The 21,481-nt window shown below is 32.9% G+C and overlaps 2 protein-coding genes across 2 annotated transcripts in view; one reads left to right on the top strand and one right to left on the bottom strand.

The window, feature by feature from the left end:
* Nucleotides 1–17,459, bottom strand: part of LOC306851366 (interleukin-1 receptor accessory protein-like) — a 29,347-nt gene extending 11,888 nt beyond the window's left edge. Inside the window, exons 1-5 of the mRNA XM_079387544.1 lie at nucleotides 17,190–17,459; nucleotides 14,816–14,860; nucleotides 6,811–6,899; nucleotides 1,871–2,153; nucleotides 686–869 (exon numbers count right to left, since the gene is read on the bottom strand). Coding sequence (XP_079243670.1) covers nucleotides 686–869; nucleotides 1,871–2,153; nucleotides 6,811–6,899; nucleotides 14,816–14,817 — 558 coding nt within the window. The 5' untranslated portion in view covers nucleotides 14,818–14,860; nucleotides 17,190–17,459. The remainder of the gene's footprint in view (nucleotides 1–685; nucleotides 870–1,870; nucleotides 2,154–6,810; nucleotides 6,900–14,815; nucleotides 14,861–17,189) is intronic.
* LOC306851007 (claudin-19-like) overlaps nucleotides 1–21,481 on the top strand; it is a 564,676-nt gene that overhangs the window by 453,050 nt on the left and 90,145 nt on the right. The gene's annotated exons all lie outside the window — the stretch shown is intronic.

Raw genomic sequence — 21,481 nt, 5'->3', positions numbered from 1 at the left:
GGATTTGCTACTTGGAAGGCGACATTATTATTTTACAGAGCAAATGATCCGACATCAAAGCCTATACGGCCTTGAAAACTACTCAAATCTCAAAAAACAACTTGCCAAACTCATATTGTATTAACATATTGCAAAACAGCACTAAATCTGACATAAAATGTTGTTTCTTACCCTAAATTAACGTTAAAAATCAACCAATGCTCATGATGTCCAAAGACTGAGTGTGAGTTTTCACTTTAATGCCAGATAGTGAGTTTGCCGATTGATGATTGGCTCTCTTAATTGGAAGGCGGGACTTATTTTACTAGAGCTGCCATATATAGCCGTCCAAATTCTTTCATTCATTCCATTTGTGCATTTTAAACGTGTTAGTATTTAGTCTTTTAGTACATTAGCATATAGATAATACATCTTTGTTCATATCGCTACAGGTCGTTTCTTGCATTGCTACGACTCTTTAAACAGACAAATTACCCCTGCTGATTAGCATTTTTATAGTTTTGCTCACGTACAACCTTAAAACTGAATGATGCTGATTGTTTGAGTTCACGTCTTCTCAGTTCATTAGCTGTACGACTCTGGAGATTAAGAAATTCATTTGCTTCATAACGCTTGGATGAGTTTTCAGTATCATATTTAATTATGATAGTCTCAGATGTTTATTCACACACACACACGGACTCACGTGGTACCAGCTGACGGAGTGTGTGCTGTTGGGCAGCGTGAGTGTGTTCAGGTCTGGACAGGTGAGGGTTCGTTCGCTCTGTAACGGTATAGTCAGGTTCAGATGAGGTTGAGCTCTGTCACACTCTCCTTCCTTCTGAACGACCTTCAGCTCCACGCCGATCTTCACACACGAGGAAATGTTGCTGACACACACACAAAACATGATAAAATAACCTGCACAATTGGTTACATGTTTATATTCAGATCTATATATATATATATATATATATATATATATATATATATATATATATATATATTATATACTAACCTAACCCTAACATGATGAAATAATCAGCATTATATATTATATTATGAAATAACCTGCATGATTTGGTTACACATTTTTATTTAAATCCAAATAAAATGTATTTATATTTATATAAATTATTACATTAGATTAGAATAGATTAGATACATTTATATCCTAACCTAAACCTAATGATGGAATTACTTGCATGATTTGGTTACAGGTTTCTATTTAGATCCAAATTTATTTGTCCTATATTAATTATATTATGTTATGTTGTTATATTATTAACACAACATATTGAAATTACCTGCATTATCTAGTTGTATGTTTTCATACTATATCATTACATGCATGATTTGGTTACATGTTTAAATAAAATATTTAAAATAATAAATTTATTTATACATTTATATTAGTTTTATATTCTTTCTTTCCTAACCTAGCATGCAATAGCCTGCATGATTTGGTTACGCATTTATATTTAGATAATATTAAATTACATTTATATTATATTAAATATGCATACATGTAACAATTACATTTTTAATGTAATTTATCATTTTGACATATATGGGATTTGAATTGTGATATAAACAATTAATATATTTCTGTACACCTACTTTTGAAGCTTACAAGTACAAAATGCCACTGAAAACTGATTTTATGAATATATTATGGGTTGCAGGAATTAGTTATGATATTCTACCAGCATGAAACAGCATTCACTAACCCATTATACTTCCATAATGTGATGTACAGTATGTGTGTTCACCCTAAATCAGACTAATCCAGTAGTTTAACCATTCAGACAACCCACCAGCTAGTCAGTTTTGAATGCATGTGGCTGTGCACATCTCTAGTATGTGTAGTACGTACAGTGTGAGTGTTTACCGGAGCATGCAGATGTAGAGTCCGGCGTCCTGCGCCGAGGCCGGCTGTATCCACAGGTACTCGCGGTCTTTGTGCAGTGTGTGTAGTTTGAAGTTGATGGGCTGCTCCAGCTCGTGTGTGTGTGTGTGTCGGTACCACAGCAGAGACAGACTGCTGTTCTGAGTCTGACTGTAGCTGTAGAGCGTGGGATAAGAGAAGAGCGGACAGTAGAGATACGCCACCTCCCCATCATACACCCGCACCGAACCCTTGCTCCACACACCCCAGTCATGACACTGAATGTCTGAAACACACAAACACAACCAACCTGAGTAACACACCTCCGTAATCTCAGAAGTCAGAGATCTCTATATGAACATCAAATGATCTGAGCTGCTCTATATTGGCTTTATAGCTCTATACTGTTAATGCATGACAACTTGACTCAAATATGTCTGCTTTTACTCTTCCCGTTGAATCTTAGGAGAAACAATGTTGATACACTATCAGTCAAAAGAGTGGAATAATTAAGATTTTTTTTTTGTGTTATTGAAAGAAGTCTGTTCTGCTCACCAAGGCTGCATTTATTTGATCAAAAGCACAGTTTTCTGTTTTCTACGTGAATATATTTTTAAAATGTAATTTATTCCTGTGATGAAAAGTAGAATATATATAAATTTACTGCATCCTTGCTGAATAAAAGTATTAATTTCTTTCTACTAACCCCAAACTTTTGAATGGTTTTCTCAAAAATATTGGGCAGCACAAGAGTTTTCAACATTGATAATAATCAGAAATTATATAGTATATTAGAATGATTTCTGAAGGATCATGTGACACTGAAGACTGGAGTAATGCTGAAAATTCAGCTTTTATCACAGAAATAAATTACATTTTAACATATTCACACAGAAGATATTTGAAACTGTAATAATATCACAGTTTTTACTGTATTTTTGACCAAATAAAAGCAGCCTTGGTGAGCAGAAGAGGCTTCTTTTTTTTTTTTTTTACTTTTGACCGGTAATGTACTTAAAACATAACTAATAACTCCATTACATCACCTGAGCTATGAAAGTGAAACATTTGAGCAATAAAATATCCTCTGCATGGGCTCAAACACGCACTTATACAATCAAACCCTTGCGCACACACACACACACACACACACATTATTGCGTGCAAATCAATATTAGGTAATTGAGCTATCAAATTTATTACATGAACATGGTGTAAAAGTTAAAACATTAAAAAAGCTGAATCAATTACAGCTTAAAACTCATACATCAGCAACTAATGCATCAATATGAAATTAATACCTAGGCACGCTCTTTCTTTCTCTCTCTCTCTCACACACATGCTCACCATGCAATACACTTACAGTATGCAAACGCAGTACAGTATAATAATGAAAGATAAGGTGATTTGTTTAATGCTGAACCTGCTAAACGTCAAAAAGTCTATTTAAATAAATTACCATCCCAAATCAAACTGACACTGCATAACAAACACTTGAACAAAACTTAGATCAAAACTTACATTGGCAAACAGTGTTATTCATTTTGTTGCTTATTTTCATTAGTTTTAGTTGGTTATTTCAGTATATCAAGTTAAATTAAATTAAAATTTGAAATTCTGCAACATTTTTAAAAAATATTTTATTTCAATAACTCGTATAGAGCACAACAAGTAGCTACTGCACTTGCCGGTGCAATTCCCGACAACAGCCGAAAGAGGTTCAACTCCGTCATTTTTGGTCATTCGAGTAAGACACCCAGAATAACAGCAAAACGTTGCAAACCTTTATTTTTTTAAATAAAGAAAACAAACAGGAAGCGCTTTCTGCCATCTCAGTCTCTGTGTTTACCGATAATATTTAGAATAAAACTGTGGTTATACAAAAGAAAAAGAAAAAAAATACTACACCACGTTACTACACTTTTACTATAATGGTTCATTTTCTTGTATTTGTGTATTCTTTATTTGTTTTGTTTTTTAACAGTACTGCCTTATGGTTGGATGTTTTGTACTGTTTAATAAAATAAAGAAATCATAAAAAAAGATTGTGATTCAAATGACTCACGATACTGGCTCTGAAGTTCCGATCTGAATCAAGTGATTCGCGAGTGTAAGAGATTCTAAAAGCTGGGTTTATCCCATTGCTATGTGCTTTTTAAATCATTACCAGCGATGTCGAAACTGCATGATCAAAGTCACGGTTTTGAATCAATCAGAGCAGTTCCAGTCTAAATGACTCTCTCAACTGAATTGGTTTGTCTGTTCCTACGCTTTTCCAATCTTCAGCCATATTTACACGACACCATTAGTAAAAACACTTAAAAATTTAAAATTAAAATAACTGGAAAAAAAAAAAAAAAAAAAAATACAAATACAAAATTATAAAAATCAAAGCTAAGGTGATCTGTTTGAGTTAAAAAGCTGATGTCAGAACACATACTAAAATTCTTAAACCTGAAAAAAAGGAAAGCTGTATAGAAATATAAAAAAAAATAATAATAATAAAATGACAAAAAAGTGTAACAAAATTACTAAAACTATAATAAAAACATAAATAAAATAGAATAACGAAAACTGAAATTTAAGTCAAAAAACTATATTAAAAAATGAAAGAAAAAAATAATAATCTAAAAATCTAAATGACATAAGAACACAAAAAAAATTATAAAACTAAAGTTAAAATAAATTAAAAATAAAAGCCCATTCAAGACATTTAAAACTACTTTAGTAGCATATAAATAATACTAAAAAATACTCCATGCATCATAGTAGCATGCTAAATTTACACATGCTCCATGCAAACAGAAACACACTTATGCAAATGCAATTCCAGTAAAATAATGAAAGATAACGCGATCTGTTTGGGTTTAAATGCTGATCCTGCTAATGTCAAAAAGTCTATTTAAATGAATTACCATCCCAAATCAATGACACTGCATTAACCACACACACAGATTCTCATTCATATCACACACACACACACAGACGGGCAGGTGATGTCAGGATCTGTCTGTGGGACGGACGGAGCAAGCGGTGGGCCGGCGGAGGGGGAGGACCGGTGGCGTGTGTGTGTGTGTAATTGCTCTGTCACTTTGCGACTGGGAGGGGATTAGTCTTCCTATTAAGAGTGTCTTAGTGCAAGCGCTCACACATACCGCACGCCATTATAAATGACCCCCTTCTGGAACAATCCATTTCCTGTCCCGCAGCGGCAAGCTTTTTTAATTAACCCCTGCTTCCAGAGGTGCAGCCGGCCTGTAATCCTGTGACCGCGCTAATATTATGACATATAACAGCACATGTGATACAGCTGCTGGATGAAACCTCAAAACAGCTGCTGTTGCATTATTCATGTATCAATATGAGGTCTCTGCGCTATTTGGTTACTGCTGTAACTGGCTCGATTGTGTTCTAGATCATTTCGCTTTCATACATTTCTAGGCGCTTTCATACATCACGTCGTCTGTCAAGTCATCGACTCACTGGGCAGCACCTTCGGTTTGAGACGCAGCCTATAAAACACACCGGCTCAGAAGGAAACATCACTTCTTGGGCATCGTTGAATTGCTTCTCGGTGGTTTGTAATCAGATTTCGGAAAATCATGTTTTTTGATGTTTAACCTCATTTTTGGAAGATTGCACAAAATTGTTGTCTGCTTTTCAATGTTTAAGGTGGTTTAAAAGGATTTTATAAAAAGTCAATCATCTTCAGATGTTAAGCTTTCAGAAGAAATTTTCACTTGATTTGGTTTTATTTTTAATAAGGAAACCAATTCTCCATTAACATGCATCTAGCGTTGTTATTGTTCATTAAAACTAAAAAGATTAAAAACCTTTTTCAGTAATTGAAATAAAGTTGAAATATTTAATAATATAAATATTAGATGAAAAACTTTAAAAATGACAGCGAAATTTTTAAATGTTGTCTTGGCAACTAACTGAAATTTAATCTTAAGTACTAAAATTACTTAAATGTATTATATAATCTATTTAGAAGTATTAAAATAAAAAGCAAAAGCACAAAACAATATTGCTTAAAAAAATTAACATTAAGTTTTAAAATTAAACTAAACTGAAAATCTATAAATAAATGGAAATTAAAAATATTAATCAATATTACTATATTGATAAAATTAGTAAAACAATACAGCATGCATGTTAACGTATGAAATTCAAGTATTAATTTAGTATCCTTGATCTATTAGTGTAATTTTTGTTAATATTTGGAATTAGATTTTATTTTGAAATTTTTTACAAGTTTTAGTAATTTTTTAGAGAGTTTTTATGTTCATTAGTTTATTTTAAATATGTCAATATATTTTTTATTTATTAGTTTTAGTTATTTTAGTACTACAGGTTAAACTAAATTAAAAAGAGAAATGTTACCTTGGCTGAAATAAAAATTATTTTATTTTATTTCAGTTTGTTTATTTATTTATTTATGGCTTTTCTGGTTTTAGTTAACGAGCAAACAGCAATGAAAATAAAGAAACAAACTATAAAGCAAAAAAACTAAAAAAAACTATACTACAGTGAATATAAAACATCTGACCACATTGTTGTGTCCTTCAAAATATGCAAAAAATCATTCATAGATAATAAAAGCATAAAAATGAGCTGGAAAACACCTATTTTTATACATTTAGACCAGATTCATTTACCTCGTTCTTATTTATTTTTTGCATCATTCAGCACTACTTCTGTAGATGCATGTGTAGATTCTGTGATTTAACACACAGACCTCTGGAGACGCTCTTGCTGATTGGTGGGAAGATCTAATGTGAGGCTGCTGATGCGATCAATTATTCAAATGTGAGATCTGATTGGTTGCTGATAGATTAGGAGGATGGATATAGTTTCTGGGCAAGAGAGCAATAGAGGATTCATCCTTCACCGGTCACAGACCGACCAATCACAGCCGCTTAATCAGACTCGACTCTCACCTGATTGGACGGTTGCTTGAGTGACAGATGAAGAGAAGCCGCCCATCTTTAAGACGCAGAGGCAGAGAAGTGTGAAGACCAATGGCATCCTGGACCGAGAGAGAGAGGGAGAAAATGAGTCTGTGTTCAATTGGCTGCCTACATTTCATCAGACGTTCACTCAGTTTATTATCAGACCCCATAAAACACTCCTGAAGGTGTTTTTACTACACGACAGGTTTAAGAGTGCTAGAGGAGGAGGAGAATTAATGGAATAAGAAAGAAAAGCAAGATGCACGTGTTAAAACACGAGTGCAGATTCAGATGTTTTCATGTAGTTAAAGTTTAAAAAAATGACTGAATCATTTCTACAAATCGTATCTAGTTCCAGTTAAAACTGAATTCACATTAATACTGCATTGAAAATATCAGTTTTACAAAACAGGTCAAATTTGAAGTCATAATCTTGCAATAATTAGCAAATGGTTTGTTGAGTCAAGGATTTGAACAGAACAGTACAATTTATGAATGAATCGTTCAGAATCAGAGTCAATTACGTGAACTGGAACAACTGATTCATTAAAAAACACTTTCTTCAAACATATTTAAATGCATATTAAAAATGCACGCATTTAAAACATGCATCTAGTGTTGCTATTGTTAAATAAAAATATTAAAAATATTTTTCAGTGATTGAAATAATTGCATAATTGCAATAACATGCATTGTGTTGTTAGTGTTTATTAAAACTAAAACTATTTAAAATAATTGTCAGTTTTTGCAATAGTTGAAATAAAATAAAATCCTGAAATAAAAACCTGAAAAACTGAAATTTAAGTTTAAAATGACTAGAACTGAATTTAAAAAAAGCTATATATATTTATAAAAACACAAAAACAATACAATTATATAAACGTAAACTAAAATTAAAATGAAAAGTGAATAAATATAAAAGCTAAAGCTTTTGAGTTTTATCTTTTCAATGAATCCATTTATTTCCTCAAACATATTTAAATGCATATTAAAAACGCATGCATTTAAAACAGGCATCTAGTGTTGCTATTGTTAACTATTAAAACTATTCTATTAAAAATAGTTTCAGTGATTTAAATAAAGTTCAAATAAAATATGAATATCAGATAAAAAAGCTAACTAAAATTTAAGTTTCAAAATTACTAAAACTGAAAAATAAATTAAAGTAAAAAATTTGTAAAATGACGGAAGCTCATAACAAAATTGCTAAAACTTTAATATTAAAATAAAAAATGAAAATAAAAGCAAAATTGAGAGTTGATTTCACATTTAAATGCATATTAAAAATACATGTATTTAAAACAAAAGCTACAGTGCCTATAAAAAGTCTTCATAGCCCTTAATTGTTTTTTCCACATTTTGTTATTTTGCGTTATGTTAGACTGATCTGAAGCAAAGTTGTGATAAATACAGTTTTTGCTTTGTCATTATGGTAAGTGGGGTGTAGATTTATGTGGGATAAAAAGTCATTTAAAGCAGTTTAACATAACAAAATGTGAAAAAAATGAAGACTTTCTAAAGGCACTGTATATATACAGAAACTTTATATTTTCAGTTAAGATTTGTATTCAGTGTACAAAGACTTGTGGGAAAATACTGACTAAAATACTGTTTCTAAACAAGAATAAATGATCAACTGTAAGTGGCACTGTACATGAACATATGGAGCAGCAGCCTGATTGAATTTCAAATGTTAAAACCAAACCCTGCGCCCTTGAATGAATGAACCATCCTGTGCCAAGAGAGAGAAAGAGACAGAGAGAGAGAGAGAGAGAGAGCGAAAGAGAGATGGATGGTGTTGGACAGCAACCATCTCTTCACTGTCACCCCGGCAACATACATCACTGGCCTGTAATGGCACGAAACACACACACACACACCTACCAACATCTGGGTAATCATTCACACACCCAACGATAAAAATTCTAATGATTTCACACACAGTGATTCATAAGAAGAAATAAATGGGTTAAAAAACGCATATAACGTAATGATTTATTAATGGCCTAATATCATATATTTATCATAGTTATTTATGCCAAGGCTGTAACCATGTCTTGAACATTGTGGGGAAGCAAACTGGACCATTTTCATGACCATTTGATAATGGTCACTTTTATATAAAATAATATACTACTTCTAGATATTATCGGAATTTAAGGCAATAAAAAAAAGAAACAAATCCATTATCAGAATCAGAATGAGCTTTATTGGCCAAGTATGTTTACACATACAAGGAAATTGTTGTAGTGACAGAAGCTCCACAGTGCAACAGAGAGACAGTAACAGGACAGGACACAGATAATAAAATAATAATATACAAATATACAAATAGGCAATGTACGAAGCAGCAAAAACACAATATATAATATAGACAACTATGTATGTACAGGTCTGATATGTGCAAATTAGAAATGACAAAATAAAAATAAAATAAGTGAGTGTGGTGAATGGATAATGTATTATAGTTGTGTGTTCCACGTTTATTGTTGAGTGTTCATGAGATGGATTGCCTGAGGGAAGAAACTGTTCCTGTGTCTGGTCGTTCTGGTGCTCAGAGCTCTGTAGCGTCGACCAGACGGTAACAGTTCAAAGAGAGAGTGTGCTGGGTGTGAGGGGTCCAGAGTGATTTTACCAGCCCTTTTGCTCACTCTGGATGAGTACAGTTCTTGGAGAGTGGGGAGGGTTGTACCAATGATTCGCTCAGCAGTCCGGACTACCCTCCGTAGTCTTCTGAGGTCAGATTTGGTAGCTGAGCTGAACCAGACAGTTATTGAAGTGCAGAGGATGGATTCAATGATGGCGGAGTAGAACTGTTTCAGTAAGTCCTGTGGCAGGTTGAACTTCCTAAACTGGCGAAGAAAGTACAACCTCTGCTGGGCCTTATTGACAATGGAGTCAATGTGAATATCCCACTTCAGGTCCTGGGAGATGGTGGTGCCCAGGAACTGAATGACTCCACTGCAGTCACAGTGCTGTTCATGATGGTGAGTGGGGGGAGAGCAGGGGGGGTTTCTCCTGAAGTCCATGATCATCTCCACAGTTCTGATCGTGTTAAGCTCCAGGTTGTTAAGACTGCACCAGACAACCAGCTCCTTAACCTCCTGTCTGTAAGCAGACTCGTCACCGTCCTGGATGAGGCCGATCAGTGTGGTGTCGTCTGCAAACTTCAGGAGCTTGACAGAGGGGTCTTTAGAGGTGCAGTCGTTGGTGTAGAGGGAGAAGAGCAGTGGGGAGAGAACGCAGCCCTGAGGAGCTCCAGTGCTGATGGTGCGAGTGCTGTATGTGAATTCGCCAAGCTTTACTAACTGCTGTCTGTCTGTCAGGAAGCTGTTGATCCACTGACAGACGGAGGTGGAGACGGAGAGCTGGGTTAGTTTATTTTGAAGGGTTTCCGTGATGATGGTGTTAAAAGCAGAGCTGAAGTCCACAAACAGAAGTCCCTGGTCTGTCCAGATGCTGCAGGATGAAGTGCAGTCCCATGTTGACTGCATCATCCACAGACCTGTTTGCTCTGTAGGCAAACTGCAGGGGGTCCAGTAAGGGTCCAGTGATGTCCTTCAGATAATCCAAAACCAGTCTTTCAAATGAATTCATGGCTACAGACGTTAGAGCCACAGGTCTGTAGTCATTAAGTCCAGTAATTTTGGGTTTGTTTGGGACGGGGATGATGGTGGAGCGTTTGAAGCATGAGGGGACTTCACACAGCTCCAGTGATCTGTTGAAGATCTGTGTGAAGATGGGGGCCAGCTGGTCAGCACAGATTTTTAGACAGGTTGGTGACACACCGTCTGGGCCTGGTGCTTTCCTTCTTTTGTTTTTCCTGAAGGAGAGGGGGGTTGCTGGAGGTGTTAATGGTTATGTGGAGAGGTGTTCAGGGCGGGTGTGGGGTGATTTTTCAAAACGACAATAAAACTCGTTCAAGTCGTCTGCCAGGTGTTGATTCTCCAGAGTGTTGGGGGATGGTGTCTTGTAACTGGTGTTATCCTTCATTCCTTTCGACACTGAAGCAGGATCACTGGAAGAGAATTTGTTCCTGAGCTTGTCAGAATAATTCCTCTTTGCCGCTCTGATCTCCTTTTCCAGTGTGTATTTGGCCTGTTTGTACAAGACTTTATCCCCCTTTCTGTAAGCATCTTCTTTGGCCTGACGGAGCTGTCTGAGTTTTGTAGTGAACCATGGTTTGTCATTGTTGTAGATTAGATGAGTCCTGTTAGGAATGCACATATCCTCACAGAAACTGATATAAGATGTTACAGTCTCTGTGAGCTCGTCCAGATCATCAGCAGCTTCAAAAACAGTCCAATCAGTGAGAGAGAAACAGGCTTGTAGATCCCGCTCTGTTTCGTTAGTCCATCTTTTAACAGATCTTAATACAGGCTTTTCTGATTTAAGTTTCTGCCTGTAGGTCCGAATAAGATGAACCAAACAGTGATCAGAGAGTCCTAAAGCTGCTCGTGGAACCGAGTGAAATGCGTCCTTTATTGTTGTGTAACAGTGATCCAATATATTACTGTCTCTGGTGGGACATGTAACATGCTGTTATCAAGATATTTTAACTTCATGCAATCGATTCTGGACTAAATATGAATCCATAATCCATAATAACACTTCCTCCAATGAAAAAGTCATCTCCTGTTGTCTCCAGTCACATATTTATTTATTCTGTTTTGGCTTGTAAATGGTGCTTGATCTGTGCAGATTTCTCTCCTGATTCAGAACAGAACACGTTTTCACTGGAGGAAGTGTTATTATGGATCATGAACTGTATTTTGACCAGAAGCAATGGTTTGACGTTAAAAACATCTTAGTGATGGATTTGTGGATTCTTAAGATGTTAACTGATGGACTGGAGTGGAGTGGATTATTGTGATGTTTTTATCAGCTGTTTGGTCTCTCATGCTGACGGCACCCATTCACTGCAGAGCATCCATTGCTGAAACACTGATGCAATGCTACATTTCTCCAAATCTGATGAAGAAACAAACTCATCCTAATCTTGGATGGCCTGAGTTTGAGGACAATTTAATTTTAAGGTGAACTAGAGTAGCATGCACCACTGAATATTACATGTCAGCCTTTTTACATTTCTGTCATCACAGTCAGATATTAAACCTTTAGCTTCCTTACATGTCACCTCACACTCTTTCCCCGTTAAAACTGAGATGTTGTACTGGAATTTGCGCTAGTCCACTGTGAACAGTAAAGCCCCGCCTTCTTTAGTTTGACACTGACGAGCGCTGAGGCGGACTAGCCTAAAAATGATAAAATTAAATATAAGTTATGTTATTTGTAATATTTAAATGTAATAATTGTTTTATTACATTTTATTCATTATTATTTACTTTCTGGCCCTGATTTATGCAGCATTTAACTATTTTCACAGAGGTTCGATCAACCATTTTTGCACCAAATACAGTAAAGCCCCATTCACACCAAGAACGATCACTATAAAGACATAAACCGCTTTAAATTCTCCAGCTCGTGACAGCATGATTGATTATGATTGGCTGTCAATATTTGTATCGTTCATCAGCTGGAAAAAAATTGTTCTGAAAGTGATTCCAACAAGATCGGTTCTCTGTGCCGTTATCGTTACAGTTGTGGTGTGGACTATTCTTTAATATTGAGAATGATTTTTAGAACTATATCTTTATCGTTATCTTTATAGATTATCATCCTTGGTGTGAACGGGGCTTAAGTCAGTTTAGTAATAACGTTTTCCATAATCCTTTTTTTTTTATCTCTTAGAATTAAAGGGACATTTCACCCAAAGGTATTTCAAATAAAAAAAATTGTATATGCAATGAATGTCAGTGGGGTCCAATGTTGTTTGGTCCCCCAATGTTTTTTCAAAATATCATCCTTTGAGTTCTTCAGATAAAAATAAATTCATGCAGGCCTAGTGAGTAAATGGACTGTCCCTTTAAATAAACTGTGTCTTTAAAACTTGCAATGTGCTTCTGTTAAAATTATCTGTAAGACAAAAAGTTGAATGAACTAAACAGGTTTCAGCAAGTTCTTTGAACTGTTTTGTTTGGATAAAGAAATGGATTACAATGTAAAACAACGCGACACACACCAGCAGCAGCAGACGGACCCAAATTCTCGGCAGAATCCCGGAGTCTCAGCTGAGACTAAATAAAATGATCGAAAACCTAATTAGAGCAGTTAGTGTGATGAGTCTAAAATAACGACATCATCTCCAAACGCTCCAGTTCAGATCAAATCTCCATCCTGCTTATCTGAGCATCACAAATGTGCGTTTTAATTTCGCTGAGATGCATTAGGGTGAAATTAGAGCATCATGGGAATTCATTAGACTCATCTTTCAAAACCCACTTCATCGATTCGCACAAGTTTGAACGAATCTCTAAATTACTTAAAAGGGTAAGCTCCAGAAACGCTTCATTATTTGTTTTGGGGGGAAATCGGATTATGTGTGATCGATGCCGAGCTTGTCCAGAGACAAACGCACGGAGCTGGACGGGGGACGAGAGGGGCCGCAGGGGCCACAAGACCCGGTCAGATAATCTGTCGGTGGAGAGTAAGTGGCCAATTAGTCACATAACTGTACTGAGAACACAATACAACACACACACACACACCCCTTTGATTTTATATCGTGGGAATTTATCATTCCCTTCTATTGCTTTTATACTGAGCTCATTATATTTGTGCTAACTGAACTCCACCTATTGATCAAACAATCATTTTTGGATTTTTTGATATTATATTATCCCTGTTTTCCTCAAGGTAGATCTCCAGTGTAAGTTTTACTATAATGGCGTCATAATTGCTTAACTATAATAAATATTAACATAACAGGGTAATTAAAACCATTATTTATTTTTAAACTTTGAATAAATTAAACGTTAACTGATATAAAACACAATTCATAAAACTTAAGTGTCTAATGTTTAAGGTAATATTTCTCATTCTAACTTAATTTAACTTGATGTACTAAAATAACTTAAACTGAAAAATTTATAAAAACTATATAGATATTTTGTAAAAATAAATAAAAGAACAATAAAAAAATGACAAACATCAAAATGACTAAAAAATGAACTAAAATTAAATAAATTAAAATAAAAATGAATTCAAAATATTATTAAAAACTACAATAGTATCTAAATGATACTAAAATAACACTGATACATAAACACAAATTGATTACAGTACCAATAAGATTATGAAAATGGATGTTACACTTTCCAACTCTATATATTAAAAAAATGTGTTAAGGTGTGTTTTTTAACATATAGAGTTTGGAAAGTATAGTATTATAAAAAATAAAATCCATATAATGTTCTACTAGTGTCGGCACACTTTTTGGGGGGGGTCAGATAATAACGGAGTGATTGATTGTGATAATCCAGAGAAACTGGATCAAAGATGAGATGATCTATCAAAAAAAGATGAATCAACAAAGTAAATGAGCAATTAGTCACGTAACAATGACTAACAATGAGCAAAACACACCCAAAACATGTCAAACACACAAAACTATGCATACATAATCCATATTATCTGTAGTAGTCATACCTTAAAAATGGTGATTAAAGGCTTTAGTATAATTAGATTACATGCAGACAGAGATATAGGCCTATATATATATATATATATATATATATACAAATATTATAAAAATAAAAAAAAAGTGTTTTATATATATATATATATATATATATATATGTATATATATATATTTTTTTTTAGTTTTAAGTTTTAAGAATTATATTAAAAATAAGATTTTTTTTGTGCAAAAGCAAATGAAGTACAAATGATCATTGTAGTGCAAATGACAGGATATTAAAGTAGCCCATAAATGTGGTTGAGAATAGTAACATATCCCACATTTTTACTTTTATCTATTCTAAACATTGGATCCATAATGCATGCAAATCCTGAAAGCATTCATTTTGCAGCACAGATGCATCAGTTGAGCAGCAGAGGCTGTGATGCTGAGATGTTAAAAGGCTTTACTCACATGGTCCCGGTGCAGGTCTGTTTCTTCTCGTCAGTCCGGTTCTTTCTGCAACAGAACCACAAACTTAGAGCAGAACAGACACAAACCACATCCGTCTCCACTGATCTCTCTCTCTCTGCTGGTCTCTAACCCACTACACCTCCTCCCTCCCTCTCTCTCTCTCTCTCTCTCCCTCTCTCTCCCTCTCCCTCTCCGTCAGCTGGGACGGGGGATGATTTAACGGGCCCCTCTGAGCATCACCGTAAATCGTTAAGGCAAACCGGCGGGACTCTCATCCAATCAAAGCGATGCGCTCGAGCGCATATTTCACATCCATCTCACCTGAGTGTGGCGCTGGAATTACGAGCGCGTGTTCAGGTGTGATGAGCACTCGCATGCACAAGAGGAAGTTAAACATGATTATGAATCCGGCAACATATGTGGAAACTATGGCTGGGCGATACATTGCATGTGATATGTTGCCCAGCCCTAGTGGAAACTATATAACATGCACTCATGTACCAGTCTCAGATGGTAATAACATGCTACTTTGATTTATATGCTAAAAGGATGCTTTTATTTTCTCCCAAAACACTAAAACACAACAGAACCACCACAACACTTTCCCCAGTTTATCATTATGCACAATATTTCCTGCATATAATATTGCCACGCTCAGTTTCCTGCATATAATATTTTCCTGCTCCATGATATGATCAAATGCAATAGCAGGAGCTCAATTTCTAACATGGCATATTTCAAATTATCACACATTTTTGAGATAAGACTTCAATAAGCATAAACAACAGTAACTAAACAGGAGGAGGACAGTGTGTTTTGATGTTATGAAATGTCAAAAGTGTAATATTTTCAGTGCTTATTTTGAGTAACTATTAATATAAAAGTATCACTTGTTAAAATTATTTTAACATTTAAAATATATAATTTATTTTAACATGTTTATAATTTTTATTTATAATAGAAAAACTTGAAGAGCTTATTTTGAGTAACTATTTATTTCAATGTATCAATTATAAATAATTTTTTATACATGTTTACATATATTTAAAACAAAAATGTATATCATTTATTTTAACATATGTAATTTATTCTATATTATAATATGTTGTGTCAAATTGCACCTGTACAATAACAAAATACTAATTTTTTTTTTTTTTTTTAAATAATCTTTGTGCATTTTTAGATTTTCAAAAAAGCACCATTTAGTATGTTTTTTAAGCCTTTTGAATTACGGGGACATAGGCAGTGTCCTCATAAACCACCTTCATATTGTAATACCTCTGTCATACCCATGTCATTATACAAATTTGTGTCCTCATAAACCACATAAACACACACACACACACACACACACACACACGGTTACATCTATCCCCAGAGCTCACCCCAGTAGACGGGTAGGTTGACATTAACTCACACAATCTGTGATTATGCAGTACACGTCTAAGTGGGTTTATTTGTAGTAGACAAATGTGACTACGATATATCAAAGTTTGAGTTACTGATGCTCAAACAAAAAGTGTCACTTTCATCTTTCAAATACATTTTAGTATGTTTTTCCACTAGGGCGTAGGGCCGTCCCCATTCGTTGGATACTGAGCCTCACTAACCACATCTTTGATGCTTTATCTGACATTAAATTAATTTATTTGTTTATATTATGTGTGGATAAATTAGCAACTAGAGATGCACGATTCTGGATAAATGGAGAATCCTTTTTATTTTAATAGATATCACGATTCTGTAAATAAATAGACAACTAAACTAAACTAAAGGTTCTGCCAAAATGCTACAATCTGCAGGTGTTACAATGTAATTGATACAATCTTTATTTGAAGCGTGAAGTCTCTTTCAAAAAGGTTTTCTGTATTTTGATGCTGACAGCAATGTTTATGTCCGAGCTATAAGCTTTTATTCCAGTACTTCTGTGATTATTTCAAGCTGTGTTTAGTGGAATGAACACATAAGACTGCTTCTATCTTCAAAAAGATCAGGGGCTTTTGACAAAACATCAGGGGCTCAAGCCCCCAACATGCAACTAGATTTAAGCCATTTTAAGACCCTGTGGCACACATTATGTTGTTCCATCAATGTTTAATACTCATAAATATATTTTTCCATCATTATACAGTTTTCTGTCATACCTCAGCATCTCAGTGAATGCTTAATGCACTCATATACTCAAGATACAGAAGCAAACTCCAAAGTTCTGGAGAAAATAGCACAGAATTAGGGAGGAAGCAAAGGTACTTTGGTGCACTTTTCTGTCAGTGACTCTGAAGAGAGGAAGAGGGACTGATCGATAAGATAAACACGGGTCCACATGTTAATAAAGCTCACAAAACGACACGAATGAAAGAATAAAGACACCAACCGGCTCGCGTCGCTCCGCTGCTGTTTCTGTCCGGATTAAACGCAGGTTTAGTGACGGTTCAGCGCGCGACGAACGTTTCCGTGTTTCTCCATGTGTACGGAAACAAACGCGCAGATTTACGTTCAGATCAGGTCGCTTCAGTTCAGGCTCCTCCTACAGGAAAACCTGCACAATGCAATCTCTCAAAGCATACTCGCCGCGCGACGCGATGCTGCTGGAACTGTCCCGTTAAAACCACCGACGCTGCGCGCACGCGCGTCACTGCGCTGTGTTAGTGTTGCTTTCAAAACTGGAGAGCAGCGGTAAAGGCTCAGTTCATTCATTTCTCCAATTATAATTTTTTTTAAAGTAAATTTTTACTTTTTAAATTACATTTTTAAAATATATATTTGTTCTATCTAAAAATGTTACATTAAGAAAAAACAAGAACAAAAATATATATATAGGCCTATATGAACTAAAATAAATACTTTTATTATTTTTTATTTTATTATTATTAATAATAATAATTTAAGATTATTATTATTTTAATATATGAATAATTATATAATTTATATTAATATTTTATTGTATTTATTAACTTTAGTCATGAATTAATTTTTGTATTACCTTTCCTAAATTTATTACTTTCTTATTTTCCTTTATTTTTATTATTATTTTTACATTTTATTTTATTCTTTAATTTATTTTAATTTATTGTTATATTGATTTATTCCTATCTTAATATTTATCTACACGTGTATTTATTTAGTTTTAATTTGTGCCTGTTTAGTTGTGTTGTAAATAAAATCATTTTAAATAATATATCAATTGAAAATAATATATTATATTAATATTATATTATGTCATTAAACATCATGTTTAATTATATTTGTGTTTATTTTATTGTATTTTGTATTATTACCTATTTTAAATAGTTATATTATTTATTTATTTACAATATTTTACTATCTAAAAAATTTCAAATGAAAATAATAATAATAATAATTGTTTTTATTCATTTATTCATCCATGCATTCTATTCTATTCTATTCTATTCTATTCTATTCTATTCTATTCTATTCTATTCTATTCTATTCTATTCACCCCAGTGTTTCATGTGTAACTATGCAATTTAATCTCACACATCATTACAATGTTTTGAGGTGGTTTTCTATGTGACTGTAATAGTGATGTAAGAGTGACATGATTGAGTTAGAGAGACAGCAGGTTAGTTAGTTAGTTAGTTAGTTAGTTAGTTAGTTAGTTAGTTAGTTAGTTAGATGTATAGTGTGGTCAGCTGTGTGTGTTTGTGAATGAGAGTCCTGTGATACACTGCTTATAATGTTTGTGTATGATTTACAGTTATGGATCTGCATCACATTTGTAAATCAAAGCCAGTACTGTTTATTTTATCGATAGTTATATCCAGCGCCTCCCTGACTCATGCATTTTTCTGTGAACTTTAATTAATACAGTTTATGTGTGTTTATGTGCAGGAGAATAATCAGACCGTTGCTTTCTTTGCTGAGGTTTAATCTTAAATAGACACCCCAGCAGTTCCTGAGCTCATCAGACACATTAAACCAACTCTTTTATATGCTAATCATTTCTATTTTTTTGGATTGTATTGCAATAATATTTTATTTGCATTTATGTATCTAGCAAACTTTCTATTTAAGCACTTACAGTATATACAAGCATTCTATTCTATTCTATTTTTCAATTTTATTTAAACATAAATAAATATAATAATAGAGCCATAAATAAAGGAATAAATTATAATTAATTTGTAATTACATTTAGTCATTAATTCATTTTTGTATTTATTTATTATTTTATTTATATATCCCCACAAATATGTTTTTTTATATTTATTTATTTATGCATTTATTGATTTATTTTTGGATAAATACAATAGAATAGAATGACTTTGAGAAATACATACAATTATTATTTTTTTTTTATTAAATTAAATGTATTACTTATTTTCCTTTATAAATTATTTTCTGTAATGATTTTAACTTTTTGTCATTTTTAAATTTTTATTTTTTATTATTGTTAGATGTATTTATTCACATGATTTATTTTAAATTATTTTTATAAAATAAACACAAATCATGTTTAATTAAATTTGGTCATGAATTATTTTTGTATTAATTAATCTTCCATGGTTTTTATTTTTATATTGGTTTTAACTTTTTTTTCCATTTTTAAATTAATTTTTATTCTTTAATTAATTTGTATTTATTTTCACATTTATTTATTCCCATATGTATTTATTTTATTTATACTTTTTTATGCTATGTTTTTGCAGGTTTGGTCTTTAATAGGTTCTTTTAATAATTTAGTTTACTTTCTGCTGTGTTAATGAATAAGTGATAAAGAAATGACTTGATAGAACAAGAACAATATTATTTATTTAAATTTAGTCATGAATTAATTTTTACTTACTTTTCCTATATTTCTTATTTTCCTTTATTATCTTTATTTTTACATTTTATTTTATTTATTGTTATATTCATTTATTCCTACATGTATTTATTGTAATATTTATCTATGCATGTAACTATTGTATTTGTGGTGTAATGCTGCCATCTAGCGGCGGCTGCCAGTATTCCGCCTGAATCCCGCTGATAATATCTGCTGCGTTGGCACATTTACAGGCGCTTTTACCTCGCTATTAATCCTTTTAACGAGTAAAAACCTGGCCATTTATAACCCACGAGCGAGAAGGTGACCTTGCTCTTCATCTTCCGATTGATGCGACTTGAGTTGTGTCCGCGCATATTCTTCACTGCGGCGTCGCTGCACTGACAGCACATCACCAGCAGGTGGCGCCGTTTAATAGCATTTATATAAACACAAATGAAAACATAATTATAAAAGGAGACTTGCATATAAAAATAAATATTCATTCATATTGTTTTATTATATTTTATTAAAAAATATATATATATTTTCATATTATATTAACATATTTTATTTTAATAAATATTTTATAGTATTTGACATTTTTAATACAATTTTTATAATCTACACAACTAAGAGAAAAGGTCATTTTTAATAAATTACAATATAAAAAATATATACAAAAGGATAATATGTAAAAAAATAGATTTTTAGATTATCAAATTATTATATGCTATAATAAATGTATTTAAAATCTGAAAAAGTAGAATAATAGCTTATTATTAAAATGAAATCTACATAGAACTACAAGAGAAAATGTCATTTAGAATAAATTATAATATATAACAAATATTAAACATTATTTCAGCTAAAATACTTTAAAAATAAATTACAAAAGGAGATTATATAGGCATAAACTAGTTATATTTACACATTATACTTTTATGCTAAAAACAGATCAAAAAGAAAGCTATCATTAAAATGCAATCTACACAGAAATACAAGAGAAAATGTAATTTCTAATAAATAGTGCTGTCAAACGATTAATTGTGATATATTAAATATATTTATATATAATATAAATTATATGAATATAAATATATACATCTAAATATTTTCAAAAATATATATTGTATGTGTGTGTGTTTATATATACATAATAACACATATAACACATATATTATGTAAACAAAAACATTTATTTTGGACCCGATTAATCGCGATTAATCATTTGACAGCACTAATAATAAATAAATATTATATTATATTATATATAAATATTAAAAATTATTTCAGCACAAAGTACTTTAAAAACATAATTACAAAATAATATAAGAAAATATAAAATAGACATATTTACATATATGCAATAATAAATCTATGTATATTTTAAAAATAGAAAACAAATATTTAATTTATTAAAAGTATTGTAAAAGTATTATTACAAGGTGGTCTATATATATATACACGCGCACGCGCACACACACACACACACACACACATATATCTCTAGCACCTGAAACACTGGCATGTGAAAACATTTGCTTCAAATGAAGCGTGAACCCAGGTGAGATGCGTGAGTCTTCAGGAGTCCTCTGGAGAAGTTCTGCTTGAAGAGCAGAAAAGCGTCTCAAGCTAACATCTGTCATTAGCTCTGCGCTTTCAGAATAGACCAGCTGCTAATTTTAGCTGGATGTGAGAGGATTTAGTTTGCATTTCAAGCACCGTCAAGACGAACACATCAGCCTTTAAAGCCTCTGGTGTTGAAGAGAAGAAAGGCTTCATTTAAAGCCTCTCCGTAAATCTGCTCCTCTGTGATTTTATAATTATTTATCCTTCAGAATGTAAAACCTCCAGGAAACTGATTAGTCACACAGTTACGACACCGACAGCAGCGTTTC

This window comes from Barbus barbus (genome assembly GCF_936440315.1).
Source record: "Barbus barbus genome assembly, chromosome: 31".
In the NCBI taxonomy this organism is placed as follows: Eukaryota; Metazoa; Chordata; class Actinopteri; order Cypriniformes; family Cyprinidae; genus Barbus; species Barbus barbus.
The sequence above is the reverse complement of the archived record's forward strand: the minus strand, read 5'-3'. Positions and strand labels throughout refer to the sequence as shown.